Here is a 26940-nt window from a genome sequence, read left to right as displayed (position 1 = left end):
ACAGGGAATCCTGAATTGTTGACTGTTATTAGTTGATTGCATAGAAGAAGAATTTCTTTAAATACTACTGAGCCTTTCTACCATGACAAGATTACAGCCTTAAGGGGATCCTGCCCCGGGATTCTCTAACTCCTTAACGACAGTTTCGGTATCGTTGCGCAGCTTTTTTACCATCAGAGACACGGCAGTGTCTCGCGCCAAGTATACGCGGAGCGAGACCGACCGTGACTCTTTTACGCGACGCGACGGGTTGCGAGTATACGAGATGTTGAGATCTCGATAACGAGTGAACGGATCAGTTCTAAGTAGGCTTGATCGATAGCTTGGGGTCGAATTAGGGGGGGGGGGGTTTCTGTTATAATATTCCGCTACGTGCCCTACGAGCGGAGATAGCGACGCAAAGTCCAAATGTTGAAAATTTTATTTTAAGATACTTTCTTCTTCTACGTCGACCGCTCTCATCTCATATAACATATATATACAGAAAAATGTCACTTTCACTTTTTCGACACTGGCGGCTAACGGCGTTAGTATCGCAGTGCAGTGCAGTGCAGTGCAGACAGTGCGTTTAGCGCGCTGTCAGTCAGTTCATCAGTTAATCGCAGTGCAGTGCAGTGCAGTGCAGTGCAGACAGTGCGTTTAGCGCGCTGTCAGTCAGTTCATCAGTTAACCTATCTCGTCGAGAGACACGGTAGTACGCGCGGAGCGAGACCGACCGTGACTCTTTACGCGACGCGACGGATAAAATAAATGTCCAATCGGTATAATTAATCTTGTACGATTTCAGAGTACTATGCGGCATTTACTTGACGAGCGGCATTGCGCTGTTATTTCTCTTTGTGACTTTGTGATACTATGTGCCTTGAGCGAGAGCGTGAGATATCGAGTGAAATTCACCTTCTTCATAATAGCGAGCGCGTTAGCCGCAGGATTATGGATACCGTTCATGCTATTTCGAGTCGGCAGCTGGAAAAACGCGCTGTAAGTTCCCGTATATGGATATAAAGCTAAATTATATCGAGTCTTATTAAAATTAAAATATAAATAAAATGAAATTTTACAGAATGTCGGCTAGAGGCGTGGTGACGATAGCGAAGATCATCGGGATGAGTTTCCGTTTTCACGGCAAGGAAAACATCGTCAAAGACTCGGGCTGCGTCGTGCTCATCAATCAGAGTTCATTAGACCTTTGTGGTAATCGAGATTAATTATTGAAATTATTATAAGTTTGTTGTGTTTAAATTAAAAAACGCTCTGAACAAACTCGATAAAATAATAATGCGCGAATAAGAAAGTAGGCTATCTTATCAGGAACGAAAATGCCGCGTATGCATAATAAAATTGGCCTTGCAGTTTTAGGTGAGCTGTGGTTAGCGATGGATAACTGCACCGTTATCTCCAAGAAGGACATTTTGTACCTTGGACCATTTGGTCTCGCGTGCTGGCTCTGGGGGACGGTGTTCATCGATAGAAAAAACGCCGGAGAATCATGCCAGATTATTAATGCTACAGCAGAATCGATTCGTCTGGCGAAGGTGATTTTACTGTAATGCTCTTTGTACCAACTTCGTATTGACAGTGTTGGGATTTAAAATGACATCAAAAAATATATTAATATTAAGAATATTATTATTAATATTAACTCGGAGATTATTTAAATTAAGTGAGATCCAAATAAATCAATATATGTATTTTATATGGAAGTTAATACTTTCGATTGATTCTTTTAGCGGAGGCTTCTTCTATTTCCCGAAGGACATCGACATTCGGGTAATTCATTGCTTTCCTTTAAGAAAGGCGCTTTCCATGTCGCGATTGAATCTCAAATGCCGATTCAACCCGTTGTCGTGTCAAAGTACTACTTTCTGGACGGCAAATTAAAAAGATTCAATTCAGGTAAACAGGTTTAACTATATTTTAATGTATATGATTAAATAATGTATTTACATATAGATAATTACATTTTTACGTGATATGTATGCCTAAAAGATGGATTTTATATTTCAGGAAGCAGTTAAATTACTGTTTTACCGCCTATTCCCACTGCGGGTTTGATCAAAGACGATCTTCCGAAGCTTATTGAATTTTCAAATATTCGAGGTTGAATTTACAAACATTGTGATGTCAGTTTGTGATATATAATGTTCTCCAAAAATGGTTTACCATTGTATTTACGTTCAAATTCTTGTACGTTGTACACATAATTATGCGAAATATTTTGTCCAAAGTACCAGATTGTAATGAAATTGAATTACTTACTAACAATATAAACGAGATGCACTTATGTACATGTATAAACGTTTCTATGTAATCTTTTTGATATTATTGTAAAAGTAGATCTTATGAAGTATATTTGTGCAACATATCCACTTGATCCTCTTTGAAAAGCATTTTCTATGAATGGGATGGGAAAAATTAATTACTTAATGCGTTAGGAATCTTCAGGAAAAATATGTAATTAATGTATACGCTTCTTTGTACACGTAAGACTGTTAATACGAGAGCAATATCGAAGAACAGCGGAGTAAATGTCGTTGCAAATGTGTGATTTACATCTATCTATACTGTCTGCCTCTGCCTCGTCTACCCCAATGGTAATTTGCAGATGACAATCTGTACAAAAAGGTCATAAACCTTTCTTCTTGTCGTCGTATCCCCGCGGCTCTGCCTTTTGGTCTTAGAACTGTAAAATAATATGTATATATTGTATAAGAAATTTTGTGATTAAATACATATAATATGAATTAAATTATATATAACGAGAAAATATTTATTATAAACATATTACCTTGTCTATTATCTTCGGCATCGAAATGAGCAGCGGCATGATCGGCGACGACGGGACCCGCAACGACGGGATTGATGGTGCCAGAATCGGCGACGACGCGGATGGGACGATCGGCGACGACGGGACGGTTGCCACGGTTGGCGACGGAACCAGCGGCGACGGGACCAGCGGCGACGGAACCAGCGGCGACGGAACCAGCGGCGACGGAACCAGCGGCGACAGGTCCGGCGGCGACGGAACCAGCGGCGACGGAACCAGCGGCGACGGAACCAGCGGCGACAGGTCCGGCGGCGACGGGACCGGCAGCGACGAGATTGGTGGGTGATTTTTGTTCCAAGGAGAATTCTAACGCGAAATCGTTCGCGAAATCGTCATCATCGTCTAATTCCATCGGCTAAAATAAAATAAAAATAGCAATATTAATTGTGTGAAATATATATTTAAAAAGACAGTACTTACATTTTCCGTTCGTACTTCTTTCGCCATTTCCTTCAGTAAGAAAATGTTGACTATCTTTAAAACGTGACACGAGACCGGAGATGACGAGATCAGCGGCGAGGGTACCGGTGGTAATAATCACTAATCGGCGACGACGTGATCGGTGACAACGTGATCAACAACGGATCGACGGCGACGGATTAGCGACGAGAGTGATAAAACCGGCGACGATGGCGGGTAAAAGTGTTTAAAGCGTGGAATACCCCTATAGAGTAGAGAGCCTTTAAGACTATATTCGGAAACTTCACTCTGGCCTAGTTTATACTGATCACTTGATACGCGTATTAAATAGTAAATAACTAGTAAATTAGTTTGATTATTGGTTTGATACGCGTATCAAGAGATCGGTGTAAACTAGGTCATTCGAATACACACCAGCGTCGTTCTGGAGCCTTAGGGCCGATATCACAGTCTCCGATTAACGTGATTCTCCGATTAAACTCACTCTTCGTCTCTTTCTAGGGGGACAGTTAGAAAGAGATGGAGAGTGAGTTTAATCGGAAAATCACGTTAATCGGAGACTGTGATATCGGCCCTTATTCTCGAATCGTTTTCATGAAACTCGCATGCGAAATTCAATGTTTTTCAAATAGAAAGTCGCACACGAAAATCATTAGGGCAGGCTCGAGAATATGATCCCTGTCCTTGTTCAATTTTTAGTAACAAAGATAAAGCGATGCGGTGTGCACTCGAGTATAGTTTTGAATGCAGCCCTAAAGGCTCTATCTATACACGCCGATAACGTCGCCGCCGATCATGTCACCGTCGATCACGTTGCTGTCGATCACGTCGCCAATCACGTCGTCGTTGATTACATTCCCGAGAAAAAATAATTTTGACTAATTATATATGATCATACATTATTGTTTATATGATCAGATCCGAAAATTGGCCAGGTCTGACCATACATGCTCATACAAAATCATATAGACGGTCATATCTATTCATATTTGACCATTAAAATATAAAAATATAAAATTTATTTTTTTCGTTAAACATTATTTTATTGCCGAAAATCTTTATTATGTGCAAGCTTAATTAATTAAATTTATATTGTACTGGAAAAATTTGCTGACCACCGCTGGATTTGAACCTGGAACCCCTGGATCTTGAGTCAGTCACCTTACGTACTGTGCTACAACGTTAATTAATAAAGACGTTTCGTATTGTACTACATATGTTACACTTATTGTTAGCAGATGTACGGAAGGTGTCAGACATAGATACTGTATAGTTATCTAACAATATAATTTAATTCCACAAAAATGTAACAAATAATTGGATTAAAAATTATATTTTTCCGTAGTTTTTTCCGTAGTAGTAGATTGTTTTGTGTGCCGCTGATTGATATTGGAACATGTGTTTTACCTGGGTTCATGCACTCGGTTCTTCTTGGGATAGTAAAACAACTTATTAAATTGTGGTTTGATAAAAAAGGTCCTTGGAATATAAAAAAAAAGAGTAAAGATATTGATAATTTTATCACAAGTATACGACCACTTCAATCATTTTGTCGATTACCAAGACCTTTAACATATTATCAATTTCATAATGCATCCGAAAATTACAATTTTTTGTTATTTTATTCTCTTATAGCTCTTATTGATCATTTGCCTAATGAATATTTTCAGCACTGGATGATGTTAGTTATAGCATTGTTTAATTTACTTCAAAATCAAATTACACAGTTTGATCTTAAACAATCAGATATTTTACTTAAATTATTTGTAAAACAATTTGAAAAACTGTACGGCATGGAACGGATCAAGTTCTTAACTATAATAGGCTTATCGTATAGCTAATTGGACCAATTTTATATATAGTAAAAGTGTTTTTATTTTTTCGTATATATATATATATATATATATATATATATATAATATATATATATAATATATATATATATATATATATATATATATATATATAATATATATATATAACTTTGTTGTTTATTGAATATATATATAAATATAAATATGAGCGCCGCGTGTGTGTATGTGTGTGTGTGTGTGTGTGTGTGTGTGTGTGTGTGTGTGTATGTATATATGTGATATATGTACATGATACCCTGAAGATATATATTATATAGTCATACATGAATTCATATATACAGTCAGGTATGAGTCAGGCTTGATTAGGTCTAATCATATATGAATCTGTACCTACTCATACGAATTAGAATATATTAGTCATATCAGCATAGAAATGGTCAGATCTAAATACGAACAATTATATATAGATATATATCTAGTTATATATAAATTTACATATAGTCAGGTGCGAGTTCATATTAGCCAGTCATGATTAGATAGAATCATACATAGATTTAAATATAGTCATATATGAATTCATATACAGTCTGGTATGAGTCAGGCTTGATTAGGTCTAATCATATATGAATCTGTACCTACTCATACGAATTAGAATATATTAGTCATATCAGCATAGGAATGGTCAGATCTAATCATATATGGATCCATATATAATCATACAAGGAGCAAGATGTAAATATACATGATCATAAATATACCCATATATATTCATTTATGATTCTATACATAATCATATACAATTATATATGATTAGTCAAAATTATTTTTTCTCGGGTTACCACTGGTACCACTGCGGTCGTCGGCCGGCGGTCGTTGTTTGTCAGATTCCCCTGAGAAGTCTCAAAGACCGGACGTATTAATCGATCGTCGGAGTTCCCGCGTTTTTCACACGCTACCCGTGGTTGTTGCGTTCCGCGTACGCGTTACCGGTTCCTACGCTTTGTAAACCACGTTGACAAATACATTGTGTGATTAATAGCAGAGAAGAATTCTCTCTGTTAATAGTACTTTGTCGTTGGCGGTTATTTTGCCCCAGAGTGACTCATACGAGAGGTCTGCTCGACAATACTCTCGTCCTCGCCGTTTCCGTTACCGTGGCTACGACCTTTTCCGGTGCGATTCGCGGCTCATAAGCTATTTCGCAAATAGCTTACAATCTCATCATATCTGTGAGTGAAGGTTATATTGTCGATATATTGCGATATCTCTGAGACAATATCTTTTTCTGTGAGTGAATGAATTGTTAACAGATTACATCCAGCGGACGGTGAGTCGCGTCGGCACCGCTCCTGATTATTATCCCATACGAGGCCCATAACAAGGTAACTATTTTTTTTAAGGTGCTTTTCACGTTGACACTCCACGCTCATTTCAGCAAGAAAAAATCTTCAGAAATAATATATGTATCCATAAATATTATTACTTGAAGATATTACTTGAAATAATTAACTCTAATCCATCCAACGTTTTTTTCCGTCACTTCATTCCGCCAACCATGCACTTTCGTGTCCCACGCATTTTTTCAGTACTGTTAATAGCTTTGAAAAATTCTCAAAAAATTATTATAGTATCTTTATACCTTCGACTAAAATCAATGTAAAGAAGATTGAAAATTATTTATTTAAATATTTTTTTACAACAATTATATGTTGAAAGACGCACGTTACGACTTGTTTTATTTAAAAATCATAACTCACGAACAAATTTACGAAATTTAATGCTTCAAAGCGCAAATTAAGCTAAAAGTAGTGCGAATGAGAAAAAAATATCAGGATAATTATTAATTAATAGGAATACTTAATTTTGTCGCCGCAAATTTGGTAATTTGTAAATGGTACAGAAGGACTTTAACCCGTTGACTATGTATGACGGCTATAGCCGCAAAAAACAAAAGTGGCCAAGAGTGTGTATGACGGCTATAGCCGCAACGTAGAAAAAACAAAGTAAACTTTCTGAATTTGCTTGAAACTTGTTACTCGGGTGGTTTCTGGGGTCGCTGATTACGAATCCGAAGTCAGATGTACAAAATTCAAATAGCGGATCCAATATGGCGGATCAAAATTATAAAAAAAGGTCTGATTTTCATGAAATTTGGTACCCATATGTTTTTTGGGTCTCTGAATCCGAATATGAAGTCAGATTTTCAAATTCAAATGGCGGGATCCAATATGGCGGATCAAAATTACAAAAAATGGTCTGATTTTCATGAAATTTGGTACCCTTATGTTTTTTGGGTCTCTGAATCCGAATATGAAGTAAGATTTTCAAAATTCAAAATGGCGGATCCAATATGGCGGATCAAAATTACAAAAAAAGTCTGATTTTCATGAAATTTGGTACCCTTATGTTTTTTGGGTCTTTGAATCCGAATATGACATCAAAATTAAAAAATGGCGGATGCAATATGGCGCTTCAAAATTATTGAATTTTGAAATCTGACATCATATTCGGATTCAGAGACCCAAAAAACATAAGGGTACCAAATTTCATGAAAATCAGACCATTTTTTGTAATTTTAATCCGCCATATTGGACCCGCTATTTTGAATTTTGTAAATCTGACATCATATTCGGATTCAGAGACCCAAAAAACATAAGGGTATCAAGTTTTATAATAATCCGATGAACTTTTTTTTTCAACACACTTTTGGCCCAAATAGTAAAATTCTCTTTACATAGCCAATGGGTTAAGACTTAAAGAATGCTAGAAAAAGAATTTCTGAATAAGAAAAGACGAATTTGAAGTGACAGATATTTCTATGTAAAAAATTAATTTTTTTCGTAGCTCCTCCCCACCTCTTCAATCTGCCTCTGAGCCATAATAGTCCTCTATGGAATGTCAAATTTTTTTTTGACAGAAATATTTTTTTAATACGCTTAAATTATACACAAAAATACATTTTTATCGAAAAAAAATTCTCATTTACCTTTCACACAACACTGACGTAATCCTCCAACCATGCACTTTCGTGTTCCACCGAGATTTTGATTGTTCGCCGTTTCGAGAGTAAATGAGCTACGGCTCTGAAATTTCTGTCCGATGCTCCCTACTACAACTTTTTTTAGGCGTGGAGGGGATAATCCCACGCTCGTTTGTTTTTTGGAACAAACGATCGCTAGAAACGCGTGGGACACGAAAGGGCATGGTTGGATGGATTAGGGTTAATATTTTACGTATTTCGAAGTCTATGTTTGATTGTACTGGGACGATTAACGATGATTCAGCGACGACGCTGAACATTAAACAAATTCAATTTTATTTCTTTGATGCTAGCGTCAAAGCGAAACCACTACATTCACCTTATTGATGACGCTCATTTTCAACGTCTTATGAATTGACACCTTAAGTGTGCAAGTAGAAACCTGCACATTGATTCCTCATAGTTTTTAAGTGGGCAAGTAGAGACTTGCACATTGCTTCCCCATAATTTTTAAGTATGCAAATCATAAATTTACTGAGTTCTAGAATAAATACCTTTCCCAGGTAGCACATACACGTTTCAAAATGTTTTACAAGCATTTTTCCGAAACGTTTTATAACCGATTTCTAGAAACATTTCTCATGAGTAAAAATGTCCAATTCGAAAACGTTCGATGAAACGTTTCTTTTCCGATAATTTAATATGCTTTCGAGAGTTACGTTACAGGTTATGTAACATTTTTGCTGTGTCGCCCGTGTATAAGAAGAGAGACAAGAATATAACTTTAATAATTTATAATTACTCGACAACCATGCAGACAATTATCTTCAACTTTGGATTTCCATAGACGAATATTTTCCATAAATTTGAACTAATTCTTATCAAATTGATTTGACTAACCAACCTCCTTAATATTTTTATGTCGAGAAAACTACATCTAAAATAGTTAACAATTTTCTGCAACAGCATTTTGTTATTTGATTATTACAAATAACTTTAAAAGATATACAATCTTTATCAAGAAGTACATCTGCTACGCGTTTTGTATTTCTATTACGTTTTTATTTTAATTTAACAAAGATAGCGAATTTACCCTACTATCGGGGCAAGCTGGCTACGATGCAGTATGTTCATATTTTACTTATTACAAAGAAACTATACAGTATAAAGGATCGTTCCTGCTATGAAAATATAGAGAAAGGTTCTCTCTATCATATTAGTACTGTTTAATCATGATAATTAGTTGTTTAAAAAATTAAATGCCGAAATTGTGAAAACTGCCAATGAGCCCCGATCTCTCTTACTGATGTGCACCAGTTCAGGAAGTTCTTCAAAATAAAACAACCATATAAACGTTCTTTTAATAGCCACGTTCAGCAGAACGTTGATTTTGCAACTGTTGGAAGTTTTCTAAGCTCAGATTTGTCCGATGACAAATAGATTAAGACCGGTAGGACAAAATTAATTTAAGTAAATAAGTGGATATATGTGCATGGATAAAATAATTTATTTTGTGCAATAATTAGTGCAATATAAATTTAAATGTTAAACAAAACTATTAAAGCTATTATAGGTAAATATTAGGTCAAACCTTACCGATGACCTTGACCTTGACATATGTTGTCAAGGTCATCCTTCTGAGTAACCTTCAGAAGGTTTTAGCTGGCGGTCATTGTTTATTAAAAAGTTATAAAAAAAGTTTAAAAAATATAGCAGTTATTTTGAATACTAATACTATAGACATAAATGATTGATATTTATGTGGAAATAGTACATGTATGAACGAAGGAAAATTTTTTTAAGCAGTGAATTGTTGGTATATTGAAAGGAAAGTTATTTAAAGCAGAGAATAGAGAGTGTTTGCTTTGTATGTGCTTTCTAAGTTGAAGCGAGATTCACATTATACAGGGTCGAGGGATTCGTGTTTATGTATAATAGTAGTCTATTTATGACATTCTTGTATATACTTTTCTATATCAACTATTCTCTGCTTTAACAAAAAGTATGGTCAATATATTAACGATTCACTGCTTTAAATATAGCAGTTATTTTGAGTACTAATAGACATAAATGATTGACACTTTCCACGCAAAACGAGGTGCCACATGGGTTTGTGGCGTGTTTTACAAGCTCGTTTATTGTATATCGCCACAAATATTCACACAGATGATCGACTAACTTATCTTGTTCAATACCTCTTGTTCAATACCACCTCTACTTAAACGAGCTCGCACGCCACGAACCCATGTAACAACTCGTCTCGCGTGAAAAGTGTATGCGTGGAGGCAATAGGTTCCGCCCCCCTGCGGTGGCTCCACTATTGTTAAACTAGACACATAGTGTGCCTTCAAAGTACATGCGTGGGCTTTTCACGCGTGGAAAGTTATAAACCCGAAAACGTATGGACTCGTGGATGGTGGAGCTGGAAACAACAATTTGCTGCTTTAAATAACTTTTCTTCGTTCATGCATGTACATACTATTTCCATAAACAATGACCGCCAGCTAAAACTTTGTGAAGGTCACTCAAGAGGGTGACCTTGACAACATATGTCAAGGTCAAGGTCATCGTGGGGAGGCTCACGGAAGGTATACTTGTGATTCTCGGGGCTTCCCCAAAAAGCGCCGTGAGGGACATTCGAGGGGGTTTTTAGTGGGTTAAAGTCCCACATAACCGCCCTCCCCACCCCGGGGGAGAGGGTATCCGTGTGGATTTTCCCCCCGTTATAATAATAATAATAATAATAATAATAATAATAATAATAATAATAAAAGGTCAAGGTCATCGGTGAGGTTTGACCTAATATGTGCATATTTACCCTATTATCTAAAAAAAGGCATGTTAAATCGTTACTCGCATCTCTCGAAGTCTTCTCGAAAGTTTCGAAGTTATTGTTGACTCTTTTCCGCGATGCTGATTGGTTCTGTTGCTGCGCTAATTTCGTGAGCGGCTGTCATAGCATATTTTGACAGTTGTGTTTAATGTTAAAGCTAAATAGCGCGCGCGAAGCGCGCGTCTGTGATGTCTAGTATATAGATAAAGCAAATTATAATTTAAAAAAAAAATTAAATAAATATTTTTGTTATAGAAACGTAAAAAATACGTTTCTTAAATCATGGTTTAAATTATAGTTTTAAACACATTTTTGTTCAAACGTTTCTTAATGGTTCTTTACGGTTATGAAACTAACTATATATACGTTCAAAAAACGTATATGAAACTAATATGTATTACCTGGGTTTTTTACGAGCAGAATCAATCACTTTTGTACTTGCGTTTGTACTTGCGGGGATAATTTGTACTGCAAAAATATAAAGTTTTATTAGTAGAATCAATTACTACTTGTACACTCGGGATAATTTGTGAAAATTTAAAGTTTCAGATTTTGTATCCTCACCGTTCGTTCGGAAACTATCCTCGATTTTCTGTACTTTAAAGTATTCAAAAAAAATTTGAAGATTTTAAAAGTACATAATTTTAGAGTTATTTTAGCCGACCCAGCAACTAATTCCTTTTATATATTTTACTTCTGTCATGATGCTAGTACCCCCATTCTTTATTCATTTTATGGTTGGTATTCGTAGTCGGATCTCATTTTTATGATCGTCTTAAGTACAATTTTAAGATATTTTAAGTCAATCACAAACCATTTTAAGACATTACTTAAGATGGTTTTGAAATAAGATTTGACTATAAATATCGGGCTATTAAATTAAATTGTATTATGTAAATATATATTTTCTTTTGCAGGTCTTCTGAAAAAAAAAAATATATATATACTAGCTGGTTACCCGGGCTTCGCCCCGGAGGACATATATAATAAGACACGCAAATAGTCTCTCTCTCTCTCTCTCTCTCTCTCTCTCTCTCTCTCTCTCTCTCTCTCTCTCTCTCTCTCTCTCTCTCTCTCTCTCTCTCTCTCTCTCTCTCTCTCTCTCTCTCTCTCTCTCTCTCTCTCTCTCTCTCTCTCTCTCTCTCTCTCTCTCTCTCTCTCTCTCTCTCTCTCTCTCTCTCTCCCTCCTCTCCCTCCCTCCCTCCCTCCCTCCCTCCCTCCCTCCCTCCCTCCCTCCCTCCCTCCCTCCCTCCCTCCCTCCCTCCCTCCCTCCCTCCCTCCCTCCCCTCCCTCCCTCCCTCCTCTCTCCCTCTCTCTCTCCCTCTCTCTCTCCCTCTCTCTCTCCCTCTCTCTCTCCCTCTACCCCTACTTCAAGTATAATTCTTTGAAATTCAATCAATTATTTCCCAAAAAATTGGAAAAAATTATAAAAACCGGTTTCCAAAAAGATCAGTAACAAAAACTATACACGTCATGGCGCTCCCCGGAAAATTCTACCCCTACTTCATATACAATTCTTTAAGATTCGGTCAATTAATTCCCGAAAAATTGAAAAAATTTCGGTACCGGCTTCCAAAAAGATCGGTAACGAAAAATTATACACTTTATAGCACTCCCCGGAAAATTCTACCCCTGTTTAATCTATAATTCTTTGAAATTCGGTCAATTATTTCCCGAAAAATTAGAAAAATTAGAAAAACCGGTTTCCAGAAAATCGATAACAAAAAACTATACACATAGTAGCACTCTCCGGAAAATTCTACCCTTATTTCATATATTTTTGGTAAAAATTCGGTTTAGGGGTTTGAGATTCGGTCAATTATTTCTCGAAAAATTAGAAAAATTAAAAAAACCGGTCTCCAGAAAATCGGTAACGAAAAACTATACACATAATGGCACTCCCCGGAAAATTCTACCCCTATTTCATATACTTTTGGTAAAAATTCGGTTCAGGGGTTTGAGATTCGGTCAATTATTTCTCGAAAAATTAGAAAAATTAAAAAAACCGGTCTCCAAAAAATCGGTAACAAAAAACTATACACATAGTGGCACTCCCCGGAAAATTCTACCCCTATTTTATATACTTTTGGTGAAAATTCGATTCAGGGGTTTAGGCTGGGCGTTGATGAGTGAGTGAGTGAGTGAGTGAGTGAGTCAGTGAGTCAGTCAGGACATCTTCCTTTATATATATAGATAATCCGGCTGCTCTTTGGCGCTGTATAACGGCTGCCACAAGCGCTGGCAAACATTGGCTGCTATTAGCGCTAAATTTTGGCTGTTCATACGGCTATAGTTTTAAAAAAGCTGCATTAGCAGTCAATTTGTAAAAATCCGCTTTTACAGTTTTATATACATAGAAAAACATCTTATTTTCAACAACTAACATGTCTGTACACACAAAAAAATACATTACTTTAATGCCTACAGACAGAAATATAATTGTCCAGGGCCAATGGCTGACGGACATACATATGGATCATTTCCATCAACTTGTACAAAATTGTTCCGATTATAGACCTGTCGGAATACAATTGCCTGATATGATTCAACCTGTATCACAAGATAAAAAACACATTCAAATATTGTGTAGTTTGTCACATTGGGTGTGTTGCTATTATGATACAAAAAATATATTTGTATATGATTCCTCACATAATAAAACATTGTGTAAAGATCATGAGCGATTCTTGGAAAGATTATTTCCAACACATGACTTTAAAAAACATCCTATCAAATTTCCTACTGTGCAACGTCAATCGAACAGTAGAGATAGTGGTGTTTTTGCTATAGCTTTTGCTACTTCATTGTTATTCAATATTAAACCTGACAAAGTAAAGTATGAACATAAGTTTATGCGTTCACATTTGATACAAATTTTGGAAAATAATGTTATTGAACATTTTCCTCAGGATTTGCAATGTGCTAATCCTCAAAAGGTACTTCCATTAGCAGTGATAAGAGATAGAGAGGCTAAAGCGACTGCTCAACGTATGAAAAGACATTTTAAAAGTAATTGCGCTAAAGAATGTCGGGCAGAAAAACAGGATTTAGAAAATCGCGCTACAAAACAGCAACGATGCAAACAGAATTTACCAAATAATCGTGCTCAAGATTCACAATGTGCTATTTCTCAAAGAGTACTTCCATTAGCGACAATAAAAGCGACAGAAACTGAAGCAATTGCTAAAAGTGCAAAGACACATTCTGAAACTAATTATGCTACAAAGTCTCGTGCAGAGCAACAGGATTTAAACAATCGCGCTATTATAAAGCGACAGCGATCCAAACAGAATTTCGAAAAGAAAATAATTTTAAAGCCTAAAGAAAAAGATATAATTATTCAAGGCAAATGGATTATGGACGCTCATATGGATCATTTTCATACACTTTTGCGAAGTTGTTCAGATTATGAACCTGTCGGAACATGGCGAATCCAAATGCCTCAATTTATTCAACGTATACCAGAACATAGAAAACATATACAAATATTGCACAGTTCGTCAGCTCCATTCAATTGTGCAGATCCAAAGCTTATAGATAGAAATGCACATTGGGTATGTAGTTATTACGATACAACAAAAATATATATCTATGATTCACAAAATAAACAAGAATTGCACGAACATCACGAGATATTCTTGAGAAAATTATTTCCAACATACGACTTTGAGAAACATCCTGTCGAATTTCCGAATGTACAATATCAACCAAACTGTAACGATTGCGGAGTTTTTGCTATAGCTTTTGCGATTTCATTATTGTTTAATATTAAACCTGACGAAGTTAGATATGATCATAGAGTAATGCGTTCACATTTGTTGAAGATTTTCGAATCGAATACAATTGAACATTTTCCTCAAGATCCACAAAGTGATGCTCAGACAGTGCTTTCATTAGCAGTAATAAGAGATAGAGAAGCTAAAGCGACTGCTCTACGTATAAATAGACATTTATCTCAGAAAGATTCCTGTGAAAACATTAGTAATACTGGAAATAATTGCGCTGAGAAACGTTGTCGAGAGGAACAGGACTCGTCAGAAAATAATCGTGCTAAAAAACGGCGTCGATATCAGAATTCAGAAAACAATTGTGTTAATAATATTAATAATACTAAAATTAATCGCGCTAAGAAACGTTGTCGAGAGGAACAACATTCGTCAGACAATAATTGTGCTAAAAAACGGAGTCGATATCAGAATTTAGAAGACAATCGTGCTAAAAGACGACGTCAGTATAAAGACAACTTAGCAAATAATTGCCTTAACAAGCGAAAACGTTATCTTATACATTCTCAGCAAGAACGAGATAGACAAAGAAAATATTATCTTATACATTCTCAGCAAAAACGAGATAGACAAAGAAAATATTATCTTATACATTCTCAGCAAAAACGAGATAGACAAAAAAAATATTATCTTATACATTCTCAGCAAAAACGAGATAGACAAAGAAAATATTATCATATACATTATCTTATACATTCTCAGCAAGAAAGAGATAGACAAAGAAAATATTGTGATCGTAAATGGCTTTATAATAAGCGATATTATGAGAGAAAGAAGTCTAAATGCGTACTTGCAAACGAAAATCGCGATATTGCTAAAAATATTACTAGAAAATATGCAAAGTTTTGGTCACGAAATTATATAATAAAATTTCGCCCTGTGGCAATTGAAGATATTGAAAAGAAACTTGATATTAGAAATCATATTGAAAGACGATTAGAAGCCGAAAGAATCATATGTTGGTGTATGCATATTCGAGACAGTTTTGTCCGCAAGATCTATAAAATATTAGCTTCACTTAAAAATAAATCAGAAGCGTGTTTGACTCTTGCCGAAGAATGCTCTACAATTGACGATAAAATACGTGCATTATGTGGCATATCGCGACATACAGCTTCGTCTGAAAATTATTTTATCGACACATATCGTAACATTACTTCGTCACAACCTTTGGTAATAAACGTAAAAGGTCAAACTATGAATATACTACCTTTGCAGGAGGCACAAGCAAAAAAATCATGGGTATGTAATACCTTGTGTAAAATTGATGATCCGTTTTTAATCGATCGTTATGAAAAATTCCTTCAAACGATAAGTACATGTACTTTAAACAAAATACCACAATTGTTAGAAAAGATTCATACATGTACAATAAAAAATTCAAATAAAAAGGGTCACGCACATGCTTGTTACATTGATACGAAACTTTGCAAAGCGATGTTTCTTTGTGTTCAAATATTATCACCTCATTTTCCAAAGGTGAGACATATTAAACGTTTAATTTATCAAATGACAAGTTTCTATCGGAAAATGTTAAATCTGCAGAAGGCTTTAACTTCCGCTGATTTAGACACATTAAATGAAATTATAACTTTGGAACAAGAAAAAGCAAATATGTACAAACATCAGCAGAGTTGTACTATTTTGAGTGATGACGATATCATTTCTCGCTATAGCAACGCATTTAAGGCTTTTACCAAACGCTGCATGGACACACCTCGATATGTTTGTGCATCATGTGAGAGACTTTGTTATAAGAAAAGTGTCTCTGAAATTAATAAGCTTAAAACGCAATTAGATATTCCAATTTGGAGAGATTTAATGGCGCATTTAAAAAAACATAACATTACCCCACAATACATATGTCGTTATTGTGCAGGAAAATTCCGTAAAGGATTAATGCCTGCGTATTGCGTTTTAAATAATCGATTTGTACGTGATACACCCGAAGAAATATCATCTCTTAACACGTTTGAAAAAATTTTTATACAAAGAGCTAAAGCTTTTCAAACTGTTGTTAAAATGGGAACTGTTATTAACAAAAAACTGCCTCATAGAAATATGGTACAAAAAGTAAAAGGTAGAACGTTTCATTTACCATTACCTTTACAAGAGACATGGAACAAATTATGTTCCGATACCGATCCAATTAATAAAAATCATGAAATGTACTTCGTACGTGTTAGAGGTGTTCCGACAAAATCCAAAATTGTTTGGGAGGAATACGTAGATCGTAAAAAGGTACACAAGGCTTTTACATGGCTCAAACGTAACAATCCTTTTTACAATAATATAACACTCTCAGAAACTCACGATGGATTATGTTTAGAGAAACTGGATAATAATGAATTTGAAGCACAAGAGACGGAAAATGATAGTGAATCTGTTTTGGATAACGAACAAGAATTGAGTCCAAAAGTTCCAATGGAAGAAACAAAAAATAACGTAGACGCTATTTTATCAAATGACGAACAAGAATTGAGTTTAAAAGTTCCAATGGAAGAAACAAAAAATAACGTAGACGCTACTTCAAATAATCAGCGTGAAGCGATGTTAACCCAGATTCTTGACGAAAGTCAAGATAGTTATTACGAGCAATACACTATTTATCCTTTATATGAAAAAAAATCATGTCAAAGTGCTACTGCCTTATATCAAATGTTAAAAGTTCAAGATTTGCCCTTGGACAATCGTGAGAAAGCTTTAGATCTAATGTGTTTTCCAGATTTATTTCCTTTTGGTGTTAATGGACAACGCGAAACTAGACAGGTTAAACTTCATAGCCATGAATTTATTAAATGTTGTTTGACATCCAAACATTCACAATTTAGATTAAGTCCACAATTCTTATTTTTCTTGTTAAATGATGCGAATATTCGTCAATTAAGTCGTGGTATTTATCATAAATTGTATACAACTGATTCACGAGAACGTTATACGGCTCAAGAATATTTACAAGCATTGCAGAAAGGTGATTTAGAATCTGACTTGAGTTCGATATTTTCCACTTTAAGAAATACGGAACAATACTGGCGTAGACCAAGAAGTGATTTAATTGCTATGACGCAAGAATACGGACCTGCGACATGGTTCTTTACAGTTAGTCCTGGTGAATGGATGTGGAAAGATTTAGGTGCATATCTTCGTAAAGTAAATGGATGGCCTGACGATTCGACGCCCATTAGCGTACTCGTTGCTAAAGATCCCGTGTCGACGTCGAGGTTTCTTGATAATAAATTCAAAGCGCTGCTTGATTTTATTTGTTCCAAAGATCACCCGATCGGAGAAGTAACGCATTACTTCTGGCGACGAGAATACCAAGGTAGAGGTATACAACATTTTCATTTATTAATTTGGATTAAAGACGCGCCAATTATCGGTAAATCTTCCGTTGAAGAGGTTTCTAAATTTATTTTGCAACATATAAGTTGTAAAATGCCAGATCCAAATCTTTCACCATTGTTATACAGGCGAGTCAATATGTATCAACGACACAAACATAACGATTATTGTCTTCGTTCTAAAAAAGCAGGACGTAAAACGACTCGCGTCTGTCGTTTCGGATTTCCTCGTCCAGTTACAGACACGTTGATTCTGAGAGATGTCATAAGTTCGATAGCAGGTAGGAAACGATTAAAAAATAGAAGTAGGCTTTATGACCTTCCTCGAACAGATACTGAAACCTGTATAAATGATTATAATCCTGTCATTCTTACTGCATGGGAAGGAAATATGGATATACAATTTATCGGTGAAAAAGAATCGCTGCTTACTTGGTATATTACTAAGTATATAAATAAACCAGGAAAAAGTGAAATATCTGATGTTATCTTTGATAGTAAAAATAAGAAAGACGAATCATTGGCGAGCCGTCTTTGGAAGATTGCTTTTCGAGCTATGAGTAATAGAGAATGTGGAGCTCTTGAAGCTGCTGATACATTGCTAGGTAATCCTTTATATGGGACTGATCGAAATACGAGTATTAGATGGTTAGATGTTAATATGATACAACATAGAAAAGTTAAAACCTGTAAGGAAATTGAAGCTCTTGATGGAGATTCCACAGACATATTTTGTCCATCTATAATAGATGATCATTATCCACGGAGACCGGAAGAACTTGAAGCCTCGTGTTTATATGAATTTGCACAGCAATATGATATTACGAAAATCAAACCACGAAGTAAAAATATTGAATTCTACAAGATGAATAATGGTTATTATCTGAAACGACGACAGCGTAACTATATTATTAATCACTATAAATATGATGTCAATACGCGGCCGGAAAATTATTTCTTTTCATTACTGCTTATGTTTAAACCATGGCGGAAACTGGAAGATCTTAAAAATGGATGTGATACTTATGCAGAATCATTTCACAAGGGAAAGTTAGATCTTGAGAAAGCATTGGATTATCGTGAAAAATCAGAGGAATTTCAAAAAGCATTTGAAACTGCGAAGCAATTGGTTCAGCAACGTTTAGATGATTTAGAAAAACAGCACGAGTCTCAAGATGATCCTGATAATCAAATAGGTGTTCAAAATATTGAGGCTGGTGAAGCGATGCAAGATTTTAAGGATCTTGGTGAAAAATTAGTTCAGGAAATCGATGTATCTGAAATGATTTCAAATCTGAACGCAGATCAAAGAACAGTATTTGACGATGTGATCAACACCGTAACATCGCCGGATAATAAACAGTTACTAAAATACGTTAGTGGAGAAGGAGGTACTGGCAAAAGTTTCTTAATTAAAACAATTAAATGCTGGATAAAACAAAATCTCAACAAGGATACCGTTGTAGCAGCACCTACTGGTATAGCAGCGTTCAATATCGATGGTTTGACAGTTCACAGAGTGTGGCAGTTACTCGTTGCACATGGTGATACTCCCAAGTATACACAATTATCTGATCACGTTTTGAAAGTTTTACGGGCAGAACTCAAAGATGTTCATCTTATTATAATTGATGAAGTGTCAATGATATCTAATTTAACTTTAGCGTATATACATTTACGACTATCTCAAATATTCAATACCACTGAAGATGGTTGGTTTGGTCAAAAGCATATTCTTTTATTTGGAGATCTGCTTCAATTACCTCCTGTACGTGAAAATTTTGTTTTTGTTCGATTATCAAAGAAAGAAGTTGATAAATATATTGGCTCTATAGCGTCTACAAATTTGTGGAAAAATTTTAAATATGACGAATTAACGATCAATATGCGCCAGCAAGGAGATGAATCTTATCGTAAATTACTCTCGAGAGTTCGTATTGGTTTATTGACAAAATCTGATTTTGAGATTCTCCAAAAAAGAAAAATATCTTTTAAAGGCGAGTCTTTCGAAACAAGATTATACGAATTATGTAATTTTATTGATAATTTGCCATCTGATACCGTTTGTTTACTGCCTACTTGTCATATGTGCGATGTTCTTAACACTGCAATGTTAAGTCGTATTGATTCAAAAGAAATATTATTAATTGCTGAAGATACGTTTGAATGTAGTAATCATATAAGAAAGCAAGTAGTAAAGAGATTGACGGATAATGATGATGATAATACTAGAACAGCTAGACTTTCAAGAAAAATTACAATTAAAATTGGAGCTAAAGTCATGATAAGACGCAATATTGATGTTACTTTGGGCCTTGTAAATGGTACAATTGCTACAGTTATTTCTGTTGTGCAGGATACTGATTATGTAGAAAAGATAAAACTTCTTTTACCGTCTGGTTTGGAGTATTTTATTGAAAGAGTAAGTGTCAAGTTTCAAGTAATGGATATGGATAAAGCGTATGTTGTTAGAAAACAATTTCCATTATCTTTGAGTTATGGCATCACCATTCATAAAAGCCAAGGATTAAGCTTGCAAAACGCTGTTATAGATATAGGTAATTCTGTATTTAGTCATGGTCAAGCATATGTTGCGTTATCCCGAGTAACATCTCTGGATGGATTGCATTTAATTAATTTTGATCCGTTATCTGTAACAGCTAGTGATAGAGCTATTACCGAATATAATCGGCTAAGACAACAATTTATACCACAAGCACAAATGATTACTATTTCAAAACAACGTTTTCGAAAAGTAAAAGATGTTCCGTGGACATTGTCGAAAAGCATTGCTTCCGTTCAAGAGTCACATCAAGAAGCTCGACAAAGTACTGCTTGGGAGATACGTGCTTTTCAAAATACAAATAAAGATTCGCACTGTGCAAATGCAGTATTACAATGCTTATTGCATTTAAGTATTATTAGAAAAAATTGCTTAATATTAAGAAACAAGATGATTTAAGTAAATTAGCACAGCGATATGAAAGTAATATGGAAAATTTGAACACTGATGCAATACGGAAAAGTTTAGAAGAATACTTTTCGATTAAACAAGATGCCGTCGAATTTCTTACTGCTATTTGTACAAAATATGATTATGTAAGAAATCTGGTAGAGCATCAAGTTACTTGTACTAGTCGGTGCAAATCATGTGGTAATACAAAAGTTATTATTACTGATAACAATATAGTTGTCCCAATTTCTATTAAAAATTTGAAGAAAAAATGTGATCTGAATGATTTATTAAAGACTACATTTTCACATTGGTGTCAATCACATGACAAATCATGCGAACATTGTGCAGGAAATGATATAATGTTTAAAAATGAATTAACGTTGACAAAAGAAATGGTTATTATTCATTTAGTTTTGTTTTCATTACAAGATAATAAAGTAATAAAAATACCACAGAAATTTAATTTAAATGGCATATCAACAGCTAAAGTATCAATAGCTAAACAGCAATATAAAGTAATGAATGCTATATTTCATGATGGTTTATGTATTGAGAATGGCGATTATACAAGTATGTGTAGAGAAGGGACATCTTGGACTAAAATTGATGAGAAACAAAAAATGATTACGAAAGAAGAACGATGGCCTACAGGTGCTAGAAATATTTATATATTATTTTTACAAAAAGTTGATAATAAAAATTAAGCAACTATTATCAAATATAGATACACATTTTACATAAAAACAATGTCCAGCAATGTATTTTCATGATTAGCAGTAATATTCTAAACCAAATTCAATTGTATTTTATTACATATTTTTTATGTGGCATCAAACATGTCTCTCATTTATTAATTTACATATCAATGATTATATTTTAATTATAAAAGACGATGAGAGTGGTGGTGAAATTTTTTCACTTTATTAGCATTAATCACGTTAGAATGCGATTGTCTTATATCGCAAAATATATACAGGGTATAAAACTAAAGGTGTTACCAACTATTATTTCTAAAACTAAGCAAATTATGAAATTTTTGTTTCCTTAGAAATAATAGCCTGTAACACCTTTAGCTTTACAATCTGTACATACTGTTTGTAAGATATACTCTTTATAAGACTAGATATTTTATATAGACGCGCGCGCTATTTAACTTTAATATTTCACTGTTACTATTACACTATTAACCACACAACTGTCAAAATATGCCATGACAGCCGGTCATGAAGTAAGCACAAGAGAACCAATCCGCATTGCGGAAAAGCGACAATAATATTTCGATAGATTCGAGTATGGATGACATGCCCTTTTTAGAAGAGGATGCGTAACACTACAAAATGCATGATATCAGTACAAAATTACCTTTTTCAAAAAAGGTAAAAAAAAGGCGCCAAGTACACGCGTGGTTGTTACCTCGGAAAAAAACCAAGTGGTAGTATCATTAATTTTAAATGCAAAAATAAATAAAATCTATTCTAACCTAGGTGATAGTAGCTTTAATTTTTCTTAACAAAATTATTAAAAACAGAAGTCGTTTTTGTTCGACCCAACTGGCCTAATAATTAATATATTTAAACGCACAACGTTTCAAAAAATTATCTCACAAAATTGTCTCACAAAAATTGTCTCACAAAATTGTCTGACAAAAATTGTCTCACAAAATTGTCTCACAAAAATTGTCTCACAAAATTGTCTCACAAAAATTGTCTCACAAAATTATTAAATTACAAAATTGTTACTTTATTCAAAATCTAAGTGATATCTACCTCGAAAAAACCTAAATAACAAGTGGTATCTATTTAAAAAAAAAATATGTGAAATCTTTTAATACTGCGCCAATTACAAAGAGAGAATATATATATATATATATACCTTAACAAAATTATTATTATATCACGAAATTGCGTTACCAAATTCAATCCAAGTGATATATATCTCACAAAAATTGTCTCACAAAATTGTCTCACAAAATTATTAAATTACAAAATTGTTACTTTATTCAATCCAAGTGATATCTACCTCGAAAAAACCTAAATAACAAGTGGTATCTATTTAAAAAAAAAATGAAATCTTTTAATACTGCGCCAATTACAAAGAGAGAATATATATATATATATATATACCTTAACAAAATTATTATTATATCACGAAATTGCGTTACCAAATTCAATCCAAGTGATATATATATACCTTAACAAAATTATTATTATATCACAAAATTGCGTTACCAAACTCAATCCAAGTGATACGTACCAATAACCTAAGTGGTAGTAGCCTTATTTCTCCTTAACAAAATTATATCACAAAATTGCGTTACCTAACTCAACCTAAGTGATATGTTATTTCAAAAAAATATATGAAATCTTTAAATTACGCCAACTACAAAGAGAATATATATATTGCTTTGAAAAATAATTGTAGTGCAACTACTCTTAAAAAATAAAACAAAATTGTGTTATCTAACTCAACCCAAGTGGTATGTATCTTTGTATTCCTGAGGATCTTTCTATCAAACCAAGTGGTAGTAGTTTTAATTCTCCTTGATAAAATTATAATATTACAAAGAATCATTTAATCATTTTAATCACAAAGAATTAAAGAGGTAACATTATAAAATAAAAATATTTAATTAAAATAAAATAAATAAATTTTTCTTGTAAAAAACTTGGCGCTAAAAAAGTTGTGTGGAACAGTAATCGACGACGACACGGACAGAAAAGTAAATTAGATGTGATATTAGAAGATATACAATCTTCGAATTCTTTCTCCGATGAAGAAATATCTCAAATAAGACAAAAATTGATCAATAACTTCTTCCCACAATTCAACAGACAGTGGACTCGTGTCACACGTAACAAAAGTCTATTCTTAAAGAGGTATGAAACTTTTTGGCAGAAGGACTTCGTAGTTGTGTTCAATAGAGACGCAAGGAATACAAAGGTGGATGAAAATCGATGTGTAACAACACCAAAAGTTGGTCGTCCACGTGTGAATTATGAAGAAGGATCTGTGAAGACTAAGCGTAGACGACTTCAAGATATTGCTAGGAATTACAGCGCGGAAGAATTGAAAAGAGCGCTAGAATTGACAAATTTATCCGTAGATGACGATTCTGCTTCAGACGTTGAAGACGAAGTTGATTCAAACAAAGTACTTGCTATGTACAGCGATTTGGCATTAACAGTTGATAAATATCGGAAGTTGAGACTCCACAATGAGCAACTTTTTGGAAAGAAGATATATCCGCCTTATCGCAAGATTCAGGCAGCGAAAGTCAATTGTTATCCTGAACACATTGACATCACCGACCTTGGAGCAAAAGTTGACTTTATCTCATTGATAGATCATACAGTAAGAAGAATATTACTTACCAATTTCCAAGAAAGTGATCTTGAGAAATTACAGAATACGAAGTTGTTCCTCTTAGGTAAATGGGGAATGGATGGAGCATCGGGAGAACAAACAACCAGACAAAAGTGGTCCAACAGTCTCCGGTATCAACTTAGTGATGCAGATGATGCTGTTCTCTCAAGTACCATCAATAGATCCAATAATAACAATAAGTCCGACAATGAATATGATAGTGAGAATAATGATGTCTATGACGATAATGCTACGAAGCAAATAAAAATTTCTGATGAGACTGTATTTATGGTTAGCATGGTTCCCCTCCAACTAAAAGCTGATGATTCTATCATTTGTGTTAGTGGACCGCTCGACGTTTTCGCGTTGCGCGCCGTGGAGAGTACAAGAAAATAAGTACAAGAAATAACAGTCAGTCAACTTTATTAAAAGCGGTTTACACTGTATGCGCGTTTCTCTTTCGCGCTCGCTATTTCGCACTCGCTATTTTACTCCGCGTTCTCGACGTCGATCAATGTATCGCGTACGAGTTATGACGGCTCACTGCCCGTCCCGGCCGGAGCAGGCAAGGGATCGCGGCCGGAGCTTCGCGTTAGGCCGCGAGGAATTTGGTGACGCGAGATCCGCTGACTGGCTCCAAATCGACTAGCGCGCAGACTATTGGCCAAGGTACTTGCGATCACGCGATAGACACCTGCGAGCCGTTTGCTCGCAAAACACCCAAAAAAAAGGGGGGAAGCAAACGCTCGCGGTTTGGAGCCTTTCGAGCGTTCTCGAATAATGCTTGCTGTCTCGTCGAAGTTCGAGAATATTCAGCTCGCATTTATTCAATTCTCAACATGCCGCCCGCCTCGCATTCGACGGAATGCGAAACAAACGGGGGTTGACAAGGTCGCATAGAGGAGCGTGTGAACGTCTTGGTTCAAAGCTTTATATACAATATATACATTTGAGAACTTAACCTATGTTTACAATGTCCTTAAATATAATGAAAAACGCTGGCTTAAATCTAACGAGATTCTACGGGTCCCGGTGGACGGATAGATGCAGGCAACCGACAGATCTGCGTGATTGGTCGTTTAAGCTCGGAATTGGCGGTGCGCAATGTGACGACGCGAACGCGACCGTCAAGTCCGGGATGGACTTGCTGAATCCTTGCGAGTTCCCACTTTGAAGGAGGGAGTAGGTTATTTTTAAGTAAAACTAACTCGTCAACCTTCGGATTATCGTGAGATTCGGTCCATTTAACGCGCTGTTGCAATGAATGTAAATAGTCCGACGACCAAGAACGCCAGATTTGTTCGAGCATTAATTGAACGTGTTGCCATCGCGACAAACGATTCGCATTGATTTCGAGGACGGATTCCTCCGGTACGCTCGTGAGCGGTCGGCCGATAAGGAAATGACCAGGCGTCAAAGCGGTATAATCGGACGGATCGTCGCTAAGTGGAGAGATCGGTCGCGAGTTCAAGCAAGCCTCTATCCTACATAAAAGCGTACCGAATTCAGAGCGAGACAGAGTGCGAGCACCGGTGACTCGCCTGAGATGATGCTTAAAGCTCTTCACTCCAGCCTCCCAAAGCCCGCCGAAATGTGGTGCCGCAGGGGGCACGAAATGCCACCGTACACCGTCATTGGCGAGAATTTCCTTAAGGGAGGGGTTGTTCACAAGCGCGCGGAAGCTGCGTTGAAGCTCGCGGTCAGCACCCACAAAATTCGTGCCATTGTCGCTATACATGTCCGATGGCAGTCCGCGGCGACTGACAAACCGTTGAAATGCCGCGAGGAATCCATCGGTGGAGTAATCCTCCACACATTCGAGGTGGATCGCCTTAGTGGCGAGACAAACGAATACTGCGACGTAGTGTTTGCTCCCCTTTTGACCGCGACCGACAACGGGGGTAATGTTCATAGGTCCGGCGTAATCTATGCCCGTGTGAGAGAACGGAGGAGCAGGATTTACTCGGGGACTCGGGAGATCACCCATTAGTTGCGTCGGAGTTTTCGCGGAATGTCGAACGCATGTAACACATTTATGAATGTGAGATTTGATCATGCTTCGCGCTGAAATTAACCAATAATTTTGACGGAGACATCTAAGCGTGAGTTGAGTCCCTCCATGGAGGGAGCGTCGGTGTGCTTGATCGATCAAAAGTTCGGCAATATGATGTCTGGGAAGTGTGACGGGGTGTCGCTCATTGTAACTCAGCGCGGAGTTTTCGAGCCGCCCGCCAAGCCGGATTAATTTATCTTTCCCGATAAAGGGGTGGAGAGAGCGTAAGGAACTTGATCGCGATACAGCGGCGTGAGCGTTCAAAGCTTTCAAGTCATCCGAAAAACAAGTCGCTTGTGCCGATCGAAGCCAAAAGACGGAGGCTTCGTGGATCTCTTCTGCGGTCAAGGGGGACTTGACGATCACCGAAGAGGCGACTTTATTTTTTAAGTTTCGAACGAAACGCCGAATGTACGCGGTAATACGAAGAAGTCGGATCCAGCTCGAGCAGGAGGTGGGCAGATCCCACTCAGGAGCTGAATCGACGAGATGAACGGTAGCTTTACGCGCTTCGGAAGATACCGTTTGTAAAATGTCCTTTTCAATAGGAGTCGGGGGGATCGGCCAC

The 26940-nt window shown here is 35.9% G+C and overlaps 2 protein-coding genes across 2 annotated transcripts; one reads left to right on the top strand and one right to left on the bottom strand.

The window, feature by feature from the left end:
- The first annotated feature begins 777 nt into the window (after positions 1-777).
- LOC139784892 (1-acyl-sn-glycerol-3-phosphate acyltransferase alpha-like) lies at positions 778-2754 on the top strand. Its single transcript, XM_071724068.1, has 5 exons — positions 778-981; positions 1064-1194; positions 1354-1535; positions 1731-1896; positions 2008-2754. Exons 1-5 carry the CDS (start codon positions 794-796, stop codon positions 2016-2018), a joined length of 678 nt encoding a protein of 225 aa, XP_071580169.1. The 5' UTR covers positions 778-793; the 3' UTR covers positions 2019-2754.
- A 22574-nt stretch (positions 2755-25328) lies between these two features.
- On the bottom strand, positions 25329-26306 carry LOC139784896 (uncharacterized). The gene has a single exon (XM_071724070.1). It carries the CDS (start codon positions 26304-26306, stop codon positions 25329-25331), a length of 978 nt encoding a protein of 325 aa, XP_071580171.1.
- Positions 26307-26940: the final 634 nt, after the last annotated feature.

Source organism: Temnothorax nylanderi, unplaced genomic scaffold, assembly GCF_030848795.1.
Source record: "Temnothorax nylanderi isolate EJ_2023f unplaced genomic scaffold, tnyl_v1.0 TNYL_tig0700_pilon, whole genome shotgun sequence".
In the NCBI taxonomy this organism is placed as follows: Eukaryota; Metazoa; Arthropoda; class Insecta; order Hymenoptera; family Formicidae; genus Temnothorax; species Temnothorax nylanderi.
This window is presented reverse-complemented; position numbering and strand designations above follow the sequence as displayed.

What these genes read in the sequence shown, in the direction of transcription:
- LOC139784896 (XM_071724070.1), bottom strand. Translation starts at nt 26,306, where the DNA reads ATGGGTGATCTCCCGAGTCCCCGAGTAAATCCTGCTCCTCCGTTCTCT.
- LOC139784892 (XM_071724068.1), top strand. Translation starts at nt 794, where the DNA reads ATGCGGCATTTACTTGACGAGCGGCATTGCGCTGTTATTTCTCTTTGT. An exon ending in GAGTTCATTAGACCTTTGTG is followed by an intron (nt 1,195 to 1,353) that starts GTAATCGAGATT and finishes TTGGCCTTGCAG; the next exon opens with TTTTAGGTGAGCTGTGGTTA. An exon ending in AATCGATTCGTCTGGCGAAG is followed by an intron (nt 1,536 to 1,730) that starts GTGATTTTACTG and finishes TGATTCTTTTAG; the next exon opens with CGGAGGCTTCTTCTATTTCC.